The sequence below is a fragment of the Babylonia areolata genome, chromosome 7 (assembly GCF_041734735.1).
Source record: "Babylonia areolata isolate BAREFJ2019XMU chromosome 7, ASM4173473v1, whole genome shotgun sequence".
NCBI classification, from domain to species: Eukaryota; Metazoa; Mollusca; class Gastropoda; order Neogastropoda; family Buccinidae; genus Babylonia; species Babylonia areolata.
In genome coordinates, this window is record NC_134882.1 from 53480716 (window position 1) to 53493399 (window position 12684).

At 45.3% G+C, this 12684-nt stretch overlaps 1 protein-coding gene across 1 annotated transcript; it reads left to right on the forward strand.

The window, feature by feature from the left end:
- Positions 1 to 588: 588 nt before the first annotated feature.
- LOC143284312 (uncharacterized) lies at positions 589 to 10433 on the forward strand. Its single transcript, XM_076591018.1, has 4 exons — positions 589 to 1079; positions 3616 to 3765; positions 7608 to 7786; positions 10140 to 10433. The coding sequence occupies exons 2-4, from the start codon at positions 3649 to 3651 to the stop codon at positions 10228 to 10230; spliced, it is 387 nt and encodes a 128-aa protein (XP_076447133.1). The 5' UTR covers positions 589 to 1079; positions 3616 to 3648; the 3' UTR covers positions 10231 to 10433.
- The last annotated feature ends 2251 nt before the right edge of the window (positions 10434 to 12684 follow it).

Sequence of the window (12684 nt, forward strand, 5' to 3'; positions counted from 1 at the left end):
GTACGTCTTGTGTGCACCACCCGTGACGCGCGCGCTCTCGCACAAGTACGTGTACACTGCCAGCAGACACTCAGTTTTGAGTACAGTACCTCTGACAAACCATTGAGGTATGAGTGTCTGAGGACGACAAACCCAGCACGGAATATTATTCCCCAACACGAACTGCCGCGGGCACTGAGGCCGCACTTATAAAAACACAAAAGGGGATATAGACCTACACTCCTCTTAGAAGGGGGACAGGGAAGGGGGGAGGGGGAAGGGAGGGGCGGCAGCGGGAAGGGAGGTGGGGGGGGGGGGGGTTGAGAAGGTGGCATCGCTGAGGCTTTAACAACAGGGTAGGTGGACGAAGTATGCTGTTTGTCCACGGTGGAAGGGTGGAGGTGGGAGGAGGGGGGGGGGGGTGGATGGGACGGCAGTGGAGGTAACGTAAACTGAGGGGGCGGGGGGTGGAGGGGTAGGAAGGGGGTGGAAGGTGGTGGCGGAGTCCAGAACGGAGACCAGAGGGCTGGAAGCCGCCGCCAGCCAGAGAGGAGACGTGTCAGTTCCGCAGTAGCAGCGGCGCGGGGTGTTGGGGGTTGTACACGGGGTGGTGGCGTTGTTATTGATTCGACAGATAGTGTTGACCTGGCGACGCTGAACTGATCGGGGTACGGGTACGGGGTACATGCCGTGTGATCAATTCACAGCGGGGATCGAAGCGAGTACCTGTGGGACTGGTCTTTCCGTGTTGTTTCTGCTCGTTGTTTCTGGTCTTTTTCTGCAGTGAGGAGAGCCGTCAAGTGTTGTTTCTGCTCTTTTCTTGTTGTTTCTGGTCTTTTTCTGCAGTGAGGAGAGCCGTCAAGTGTTGTTTCTGCTCTTTTCTTGTTGTTTCTGGTCTTTTTCTGCAGTGAGGAGAGCCGTCAAGTGTTGTTTCTGCTCTTTCCTTGTTGTTTCTGCTCTTTGCCTGCAGTGAGGAGAGCCGTCAAGTGTTGTTTCTGCTCTTTCCTTGTTGTTTCTGCTCTTTGCCTGCAGTGAGGAGAGCCGTCACGCTTCCTCAGTGGTCTGGAGAAAGATCCACGGCCGTCTAACCGGAGACACAGGTGAGTGAACATGACGTGGAACGAAACCGTGTCACATCTTGTGCTCACTGTGTGGGGGACGTGTGTCCATCATGTCTTTGAGCCCTGTTTTCTGTGACTGTTGGTGCCCACTGCTACTGTTTGGACAATGGCCTTGCGTGGCACTTCCATGGTCAGGTGATATAAATGAGTGGGGGAATGGGGGGGCACTACAACACATTAAGAGGTAGATAAAAAGAATCTTGGTAAAAGTCGAGGCGACGTATCGAGCCACAGGCTCTTCTTCAGGCAAATGAAATGAGTGAGTGACAGACAGAAAGGTACAGACAGAGAGGGGTTTGTTATGTTATTTCCATCGATGGGTGACTGTTGAACCTGTCCAATGGGGGATATCGTGATGTTTCTGTTACTCTACTGACATGGCTTGGTGTTACACTCTTGTGGCTTGATGTTACGCTACTGGTATGGCTTGATGTTATACTATTGACACGGTTTTATGTTACACTACTGACATGGCGTGATGTTACACTATTGACATGGCTTGATCTTACACTACTGACATGGCTTGATGTTACACTACTGACATGGCTTGATGTTACACTATTGACATGGCTTGATGTTACACTACTGACATGGCTTGATGTTACACTATTGACATGGCTTGATGTTACACTACTGACATGGCTTGATGTTACACTACTGACATGGCTTGATGTGAACATCTGTTCGCATACAAAGGAGCACTTAGTTTTCACCTCTTCTTCATTTCTTTTGCTATAGTTTTGACCATACCATCGTGTGTGTGTGTGTGTTTGTGTGTGTGTGTGTGTGTGTGTGTCTCTCTCTCTCTCTCTCTCTCTCTCTCTCTCTCCACACCACATTGATTTCTGTCAGCCTTTAATATCTGTCAGCCACACCACCTGTCAGCCACACTACATTGATCTGACAGCTACCAACATTGATCTCTGTCAGCCACCACATTGATCTGTCAGCCACACCACATTGATCTCTCATCCACACCACATTGATCTGACAGCCACACCACATTGATCTGACAGCTACACCACATTGATCTGACAGCTACACCACATTGATCTGTCAGCTACACCACATTGATCTGTCATCCACACCACATTGATCTGACAGCTACACCACATTGATCTGTCATCCACACCACATTGATCTGACAGCTACACCACATTGATCTGACATCCACACCACATTGATCTGACAGCCACACCACATTGATCTCTGTCAGCCACCACATTGATCTGACAGCCACACCACATTGATCTCTCATCCACACCACATTGATCTGACAGCTACACCACATTGATCTCTGTCATCCACACCACATTGATCTGACAGCCACACCACATTGATCTCTGTCAGCCACCACATTGATCTGACAGCCACACCACATTGATCTCTGCCACAGCATTGATCTCTGTCAGTCACCACATTGCTCTGTCAGTCACAACATTGATCTCTGTCAGCCACACCACATTGATCTCTGACAGCTACACCACATTGATCTCTGTCAGCCACAACATTGATCTCTGTCAGTCACCACATTGATCTCTGTCAGCCACACCACATTGATCTCTGACAGCTACACCACATTGATCTCTGACAGCCACACCACATTGATCTCTGTCAGCCACAACATTGATCTCTGTCAGTCACCACATTGATCTCTGTCAGCCACACCACATTGATCTCTGTCAGCCACACCACATTGATCTGACAGCTACACCACATTGATCTGACAGCCACACCACATTGATCTCTGTCATCCACACCACATTGATCTGACAGCTACACCACATTGATCTCTGTCAGCCACAACATTGATCTCTGTCAGCCACACCACATTGATCTCTGACAGCTACACCACATTGATCTCTGTCAGTCACAACATTGATCTCTGTCAGCCACACCACATTGCTCTGTCAGCTACACCACATTGATCTGACAGCTACACAACATTGATCTCTGTCAGCCACAACATTGATCTCTGTCAGTCACAACATTGATCTCTGTCAGCCACACCACATTGATCTCTGTCAGCCACAACATTGATCTCTGTCAGTCACAACATTGATCTCTGTCAGCCACACCACATTGATCTCTGTCAGTCACAACATTGATCTCTGTCAGCCACACCACATTGATCTCTGTCAGCCACAACATTGATCTCTGTCAGTCACAACATTGATCTCTGTCAGCCACACCACATTGATCTCTGACAGCTACACCACATTGATCTCTGTCAGTCACAACATTGATCTCTGTCAGCCACACCACATTGCTCTGTCAGCCACACCACATTGATCTGACAGCTACACAACATTGATCTCTGTCAGCCACCACATTGATCTCTGCCACAGCATTGATCTCTGTCAGTCACCACATTGATCTCTGTCAGCCACACCACATTGTTTCATGTCAGCCACACCACATTGATCTCCGTCAGCCACACCACATTGCTCCGTCAGCCACACCACATTGCTCTGTCAGCCACACCACATTATCCAGCATTGTCTATGTCCAGCAGGAGCGGAAACGAGCCCCAGTCAACGGCTTCAGCATGACGGTGAAGGTGGCGGCCATCGTGAGGACCAACGTGCCGGGCGGGTCGCTGCCCAGGGAGTTCCTCAACCAGTTCTCAGACATACTGGCCAAGGAGTTCTCCACTCAAGTGCAGGTCTCTCTGCTGTCCGTCTGTCTGTCTGCCTGCCTGTTTGTCCGTCTGTCTGACTGCCTGTTTGTCCGTCTGTCTGACCGCCTGTTGTCTGTCTGTCTGTCTGTCTGACTGCCTGTTTGTCCGTCTGTCTGTCTATCTGACTTCCTGTCTGCCTGTCTGTCTGTCCGTTTCCCTGACTGCCTGCCTGTCTGCCTGCCTGTCTGCCTGCTTGTCTCATCTGTCTGTCTGTCCGTCTCTCTGTCTGACTGTCTTTCTGTCTGTCTGACTGCCTGTCTGTCTGTCCGTTTGTCTGACTGCCTGCCTGTCTGTCTGTATAAACATAAGTATGTCTGTCTGCCTTTCTGTCTGTATGAACATAAGTATGTCTGTCTGCCTGTCTGTCCGTTTGTCTGACTGCCTGCCTGTCTGTCTGCATGAACATAAGTATGTCTGACTGCCTGTCTGTCCGTTTGTCTGACTGCCTGCCTGTCTATCTGTATGAACTTAAGTATGTCTGTCTGCCTGTCTGTCCGTTTGTCTGACTGCCTGCCTGTCTGTCTGTATGAACATAAGTATGTCCGTCTGCCTGTCTGTCCGTTTGTCTGAGTGCCTGCCTGTCTTTTTATGAACATAAGTGTGTCTGTCTGCCTGTCTGTCCGTTTGTCTGAGTGACTGCCTGTCTGTCTGTATGAACATAAGTATGTCTGTCTGCCTGTCTGTCCGTTTGTCTGAGTGCCTGCCTGTCTGTCTGTATGAACATAAGTATGTCTGTCTGCCTGTCTGTCCGTTTGTCTGAGTGCCTGCCTGTCTTTTTTTATGAACATAAGTGTGTCTGTTTGCCTGCCTGTCCGTTTGTCTGAGTGCCTGCCTGTCTGTCTGTATGAACATAAGTATGTCCGTCTGCCTGTCTGTCCGTTTGTCTGAGTGCCTGTCTGTCTTTTTTATGAACATAAGTGTGTCTGTCTGCCTGTCTGTCCGTTTGTCTGAGTGCCTGCCTGTCTGTCTGTATGAACATAAGTATGTCTGTCTGCCTGTCTGCTTGCCTGTCTGTCCGTCTGTGCCTCCTACTCTCTTTCTATCAAGGCAAATGAATTATGAGGCTCGGAGAGAGAGTGCACACACGTTGGAGAGACATTTATTTTCTGTGCACAGATTTCACATTTCAAATAAGCATTAACAATGCACATCCACCTGTCACACCTACTGCACACACACACACACACACACACACACACACACGCACGCACGCACGCACGCACGCACGCACGCACACACACACACACACACACACACACACACACACACACACGCACACATCCACTACCACACATACAGAAAGATCGGGGGCCTCAATACAATGTTCAAGTGTAAAACAATATAGCCAGTACATGATACACTTGGTTTTTGCATAATCTGCGTTCTTGACTTTATTTGTCTTTCTGTTTATTTGTTTGTGTGTTTGTTTTGCGGAAGGCTCCTCTGTCGTTGTGTTTGGCTGCAGCAGTCCTTGATGCTTCCACACTGCACTGGTTCTGTTGTGGTGCTGTTTTCCTGCCTACGTTTGTCACCTTGTCCCTTGCTTCAACAGTGTTTATCTCCCTTGGTTGAACGGTGTTTATTTCCCTTTGTTGAGCAGTATTTATCTCTCTTCCCTGAACAGTGTTTATCTCCCTTTATTGAACAGTGTTTATCTCCCTTTATTGAACAGTGCTTATATCCCTTTATTGAACAGTGTTTATCTCTCTTCCCTGAACAGTTTATCTCCCTTTGTTGAACGGTGTTTATTTCCCTTTATTGAACAGTATTTATCTCTCTTCCCTGAACAGTGTTCATCTCCCGTTGTTGAACAGTGTTTTTCTCCCTTTGTTGAACAGTGTTTATCTCCCTTTGTTGAACAGTGTTTATCTCTTTTTTTTGAACGGTGTTTATCTCCCTTCATTGAACAGTGTTCATCTCCCTTTATTGAACAGTGTTTATTTCCCTTTATTGAACAGTATTTATCTCTCTTCCCTGAACAGTGTTTATCTCCCTTTGTTGAACAGTGTTATCTCCCTTTATTGGACAGTGTTCATCACCCTTTGTTGAACGGTGTTTAGCTCCCTTTATTGAACGGTGCTATCTCCCTTTATTGAACAGTGTTAATCTCCCTTTATTGATCAGTGTTTATATCCCCTTGTTTAACAGTGTTGATCTTATATCCAGGTGACTTAATTTTAGTGAAACCGAGCCACTGTTTTATATTACTGAAGCTGTCACTGTTTTGTATCATTGAAACAGAGTCACTGTGTTATGTTACTGAAGCTGAGTCACCGTCTTCTGTTATTTGAAGCTGAATCACTGTTTTGTGTTTATTGAAACTGGGTCACTGTTTTATGTTACTGAAGCTGAGTCACTGTTTTGTTCTTATTGAAACTGGTTCACTGTTTTGTGTTGTTGAAACTTGGTCACCGTTTTCTGTTATTTGAAGCCGAGTCACCGTTTAGTGTTATTTGAAGTTGGGTCACTGTTTAGCGTTATTTGAAGTTGGGTCACTGTTTAGCGTTATTTGAAGTTGGGTCACTGTTTAGCGTTATTTGAAGTTGGGTCACTGTTTAGCGTTATTTGAAGTTGGGTCACTGTTTAGCGTTATTTGTAGTTGGGTCACTGTTTTGTGTTTATTGAAACTGAGTCACTGTTTTGTGTTACTGAAATTGGGTCACTGTTTAGTGTTATTTGTAGTTGGATCACTGTTTAGTGTTATTTGTAGTTGGATCACTGTTTAGTGTTATTTGCAGTTGGGTCACTGTTTAGTGTTATTTGTAGTTGGGTCACTGTTTCGTGTTATTTGAAACTGGGTCACTGTTTTGTGCTATTTGTAGCTGGGTCACTGTTTCATGTTATTTGGGTCACTGTTTCATGTTATTTGTAGTTGGGTCACTGTTTTGTGTTATTGAAACTGTGTCACTGTTTCATGTTATTTGTAGTTGGGTCACTGTTTTGTGTTATTGAAACTGTGTCACTGTTTCATGTTATTTGTAGTTGGGTCACTGTTTTGTGCTATTGAAACTGGGTCACTGTTTTGTGTTATTGAAGCTGGGTCACTGTTTTGTGCTATTGAAACTGGGTCACTGTTTTGTGTCAGTGAAACTGAGTCACTGTTTTTCGTTACTGAAGCTGGGTCACTGTTTTGTTTTTATTGAAACTGAGTCACTGTTTTGTGTTATTTTTAGTTGGGTCACTATTTCATGCTTTTTGTAACTGGGTCGCTGTTTCAAGTTTTTGTAGTTTGGTCACTGTTTCATGTTATTTGTATGTGGGTCACTGTTTCATGTTATTTGTATGTGGGTCACTGTTTCATGTTATTTGTATGTGGGTCACTGTTTTGTGTTATTTGTATGTGGGTCACTGTTTTGTGTTATTGAAACTGTGCCACTGTTTCATGTTATTTGTAGTTGGGTCACTGTTTTGTGCTATTGAAACTATGTCACTGTTTCATGTTATTTGTAGTTGGGTCACTGTTTTGTGCTATTGAAACTGGGTCACTGTTTCATGTTATTTGTAGTTGGGTCACTGTTTTGTGTTATTGAAACTGTGTCACTGTTTCATGTTATTTGTAGTTGGGTCACTGTTTTGTGTTATTGAAACTATGTCACTGTTTCATGTTATTTGTAGTTGGGTCACTGTTTTGTGCTATTGAAACTGGGTCACTGTTTTGTGTTGATAGAAAAGGAGTCACCGTTTTCTGCTATTCGGAGCCGAGTCACCGTTTAGTGTTAATTGAATCCTAGTCACCGTTTAGTGTTATTTGAAACTGAGTCACTGTTTTGTGTTGTTTGTAGCTGGGTCCCTGTTTCATGTTATCCATGCTTTGGTTGTCGTCTCAGCACGTGACGGCTGAGGTGCAGACGGACTGCCTGATGGTGAGGGCGGGTTCCAGTGCACCCATGGCTGTAGTGCAGCTGTACCACAACCAGGACCGCTGCAACGACACTACCAAGCACCAGTATGCACAGAAGCTGGCCCAGTTCATCGCGGAGGACAGCCTCAAGATTCCCACGGACAGGTCCGGGTCGCACACTAACACCCATCAGTGATGGGCACTGGTGTGTGTGTGTGTGTGTGTGTGTGTGTGTGTGTGTGTGTGTGTGTGTGTGTGTGTGTGTGTGTGTGTGCGTGCGTGCGTGCGTGTGTGTGTGTGTGTGTGTGTGTGTGTGCGTGCGTGTGTGTGTGTGTGTGTGTGTGTGTGTGTGTGTGTGTGTGTGTGTGTGTGTGTGTGTGTGTGTGTGTGTGTGTGTGTGTGTGTGTGTGAAAGTATGATCATATGAATTTGTGGTTGTTTGGTTGGTTGGTTGGTTAGTTATATGTTAATCAGTTGACTGATTGGTTGATTGGATGGTAGGTTAGTTAGTTAGTTAGTTAGTTAGTTAGTTGACTGAACAGTTGGTTGGTTGGTTAGTTGGCTGGTTAGTTGACTGATTAGTTGATTGGCTGGTTGGTTAGTTGGCTGGTTAGTTGACTGATTGGTTGATTGGCTGGTTGGTTAGTTGGCTGGTTAGTTGACTGATTGGTTGATTGGCTGGTTGGTTAGTTGGCTGGTTAGTTGACTGATTGGTTGATTGGCTGGTTGGTTAGTTGGCTGGTTAGTTGACTGATTAGTTGATTGGCTGGTTGGTTAGTTGACTGATTAGTTGATTGGCTGGTTGGTTAGTCAGTTAGTTGACTGACTACTGGCTGCTTTCTTTGTTTGCTTACTGGGTCTGTTCAGTCCAAGTGACGTCAAACTAGGTCAAGTCAAATTATGTCAGGTCACATCAGGTCATACAAACCAGGTCAGGTGAAGTCATTGTCAAGTTATGTCTGGTCATTCCTGGTCATATATTTCCAAGCCATGATAGATGAAGTCAACCTCATTGGCAGCATGGTTGATTCGATAAAATGAGTTTGTGTGAATTGCTGACAAATGAAATGTTCTAAATCTGGTTCTAGATCGGGATGAAAAGTGAATGAGGGTTTGGACACTGTGCTGATAACACGAATAAACAACTTACGTATATGTACATGCGTACAGTGGATAGTATCAGTATCAGTAGCTCAAGGAGGTGTCACTGCGTTCGGACAAATCCATATACGCTACACCACATCTGCCAAGCAGATGCCACACACACACACACACAGACACACACACACACACTCCTAAATTACCCTGCACACCTCCCCCCTCCTCCACACACTCATTCCTAGGCTTCGTATCGCAGCTTCCACGGCACACACACACACACACACACACACACACACACACACACACACACACACACACACACTTATACAAGCACACACACATACACCCATTCCCACCCTCCCAACCACCCCAAAACAATTATGGAAGAGAGTGCTGCCTACAAAGTCACAACCTCCAGCCTAACGATGGAAGTTGAAGCTGTGACATATGCTCTCCAGTGGTTATCATCTATCCATATGCCTGGAAACCAACATGTCATGATTCTTACGGTCTCAATGAACCTCATACAGAAAACTGAAAGTGGAATGAGAAGCCCAGAGTGCCATGAGGCAATGCGCAACTTTCAGATTCAAAAACTTACATGGTCATACTAGTAGCCCGGGACACGCAGGTGTCAAGGGACATGAGCAAGCTGACAGACTTGCTGGTAACGCAACAACAACGAGCGGCCTACATCTAGGGAAATCGGAAATCCTCAGAAAAAGTCAAAGAATACCAGAAAGAACAGGTACAAGACCATCACACCATCGATCGCCTCAAAGAAATAAAGGTAGAAAGGGGGAGCGGCCGTAAGTGTAGCATGAAAGGTACAGCACGATGCTTTGCAAATCAAATGAATATCGGCATAATTTCCAAACCAACATTGTGCAAATTTCTTCAAAACGAAACAGAGTCTCTGTGGGCTTTTCCAAATACAATAGACTGAGCAACACGCTAGACGCCACGTTCCTGGCATCAGAGATCTTTTCCCACCCCTCTTGCGGCCAGTCAATGGTAGCCTCTGTGTGTGTGTGTGTGTGTGTGTGTGTGTGTGTGTGTGTGTGTGTGTGTGTGTGTGTGTGTGTGTGTGTGTGTGTGTGTGTGTGTGTGTGTGTGTGTAGAGAGAGAGAGAGAGAATGAGGTGTGTGTATGCATGCCTGTATTGTGGGAGCAACGGAATATTGGTGCTGTAGATAATTAGTGTTGACCTGTTGTTGTTGTTGCTGTTGCTGCTGCTGTTGCAGTTGTTGTTGCTGCTGCTGTTTTGTTGTTGCTGTTTTTGTTGTCGTTCCTGCTGTTGTTGTTGTTGTTGTTGCTGCTGTATTTGTTGCTGTTGCTGTTTTGTTGTTGTTGTTGCTGCTGTTGCTGTTGCTGTTTAGAGCCAGCTCTCATCTGTTTCTGCTGTTGTGTGTTGCAGAGTTCTGGTTCTGTTTCACGACACAAGGGTCTGCTCCAACTCCGCTCCAAGCATCATGCAGCCGCTGTCTTGTCCCAAAATGGCAATGTGACTCCACTCCACACACTATCATGTAGCCGCTGTCTTGTCGGCAATATGGAAGCGGTGTAGTGTGAAACTGTTCGATATATTTGTGGGAAAGCACGTTTCTTGTTCCATGAAAAATGGTCCTGTTCAATATCAACAACTTGGTATCTCTAGGTGTTATCTGACATTAAAATAACGAAAATAAAATTAAATGAATTAAACGAAATCTTGGTGTTTCCCAAAATGCGTGTGTGTTCCTATTTCGTGGATTACATTAATTTTGCATCGCGGATTGAACTAAGGATCATTAATTCCAAACACGATTTGATTGACTAGCCAAGTCCACACACATGGCACATTTTGCGGTTGATCCAATAGGACTTCACGGTGATGTTCACACACACACACACACACACACACACACACACACAGATTTAGTGTTCTAAAAGGACTTCACAGTGATTTTCACACACACACACACATACACACACACACACACGCACGCACGCACGCACGCACGCACACACACGCAACACACAAAATTTGTTCCCCATTCATCCGCCCGTTTTCATTCGACCAACAGGATAACAAACTATTGGGAACCTGAGAAGAAAGATAACTGAAAAACAACAACAGTTGGGGTTTGGAGGAGTAACCTCCCTGCTCTGGACGTCATAACGTAAATAGAACAAGAGAGGCAAGGCCTTCAAGACTCACTTGTGATAAATTAAGTCCCTTAGCATTAATTACAGAGTAATTTCCCTTTCCCAAAACGTTTGCAAAATAAATAAAAATTCCATGCCTAGCAAAAGAAGTTCCTGTTTGAACAAAAAATGATAATAATGACTCCTCTTGTTGTTGTGTCAGAATAAGAGGTCAAAGTGCCAAGTTTAGAGAATACAAAAAATATAAATATAACAGTAAATGCAGTTTGCATATAATTAGGCTTCTTTTTTATTTTTTTGTGCCCATCCCAAAGGTGCAATATTGTTTTAAACAAGATGACTGGAAAGAACTGAATTTTTCCTATTTTTATGCCAAATTTGGTGTCAACTGACAAAGTATTTGCAGAGAAAATGTCAATGTTAAAGTTTACCACGGACACACAGACACACACACACAGACACACACACAAACAAACAGACAACCGAACACCGGGTTAAAAATAGACTCACTTTGTTTACACAAGTGAGTCAAAAAGGGAAGTCCACGCGTTCTCTCGCATCGCATGCACACAACAACTTCTCTCGGCTGAAAAGTCAAGTGCATTTGTTTTTTGACTGTAAGTTGTTGAAGCCTTACCTGCACGAAAATGACTGCAAACGTTGATGATTTTTTTTTTTTTTTACTTTTTGCATTCGTTACTAGTTGTTTCGCTTGTTAGTTCAGCGACTTCTCTTTTACGAAGTTCATTAAGTAATTTTCTGTAATTGTATTTTGATATTCATTTCAAATTCCATTCCACCCTCCATCTACTCAGTTTCCCCTAACTCACCATTCGTCCCCCCCCTCTCCCTCTCTTCTCCTGAATAACAGCACTCAAATGGAAAAGTCGACACTCAAACGAAATGTCCACAATCACCAGTATGTGTGACGGAACGCTAAACAAAATTCATCATCATCATCATCATGTTCCATCAGTCATTTCACCGTTACATTTCTTTTCCTGTTTCGGTCGCGACCCGTTCAGTCCACACAAGTTTCAGTGTGCCGTGCGCTGAACTGGACAACACAAACCACACAAGTTTCAGTGTACCGTGCGCTGAACTGGACAACACAAACCACACAAGTTTCAGTGTACCGTGCGCTGAACTGGACAACACAGACCACACAAGTTTCGGTGTACCGTGCGCTGAACTGGACAACACAGACCACACAAGTTTCAGTGTACCGTGCGCTGAACTGGACAACACAAACCACACAAGTTTCAGTGTACCGTGCGCTGAACTGGACAACACAGACCACACAAGTTTCGGTGTACCGTGCGCTGGACAGCACAGCTGAGTTTCAACAGTTTCACTGACGCGTCCTCGAGAGCACGACAAATGTTCACCAGGTGTCTGGCTAGAGAGCACGACAAATGTTCTGACAAAGTGTCTGGCTAGAGAGCACGACAAATGTTCTGAACCAGGTGTCTGACTAGAGACCACGACAAATGTTCTGAACCAGGTGTCTGACTAGAGACCACAACAAATGTTCTGAACCAGGTGTCTGGCTAGAGAGCACGACAAATGTTCTGACCAGGTGTCTGGCTAGAGACCACAACAAATGTTCTGAACCAGGTGTCTGGCTAGAGACCACGACAAATGTTCTGACTAATGTCTGGCTAGAGAGCACGACAAATGTTCTGAACCAGGTGTCTGGCTAGAGACCACGACAAATGTTCTGAACCAGGTGCCTGGCTAGAGAGCACGACAAATGTTCTGACTAGTGTCTGGCTAGAGAGCACGACAAATGTTCTGACTAGTGTCTGGCTAGA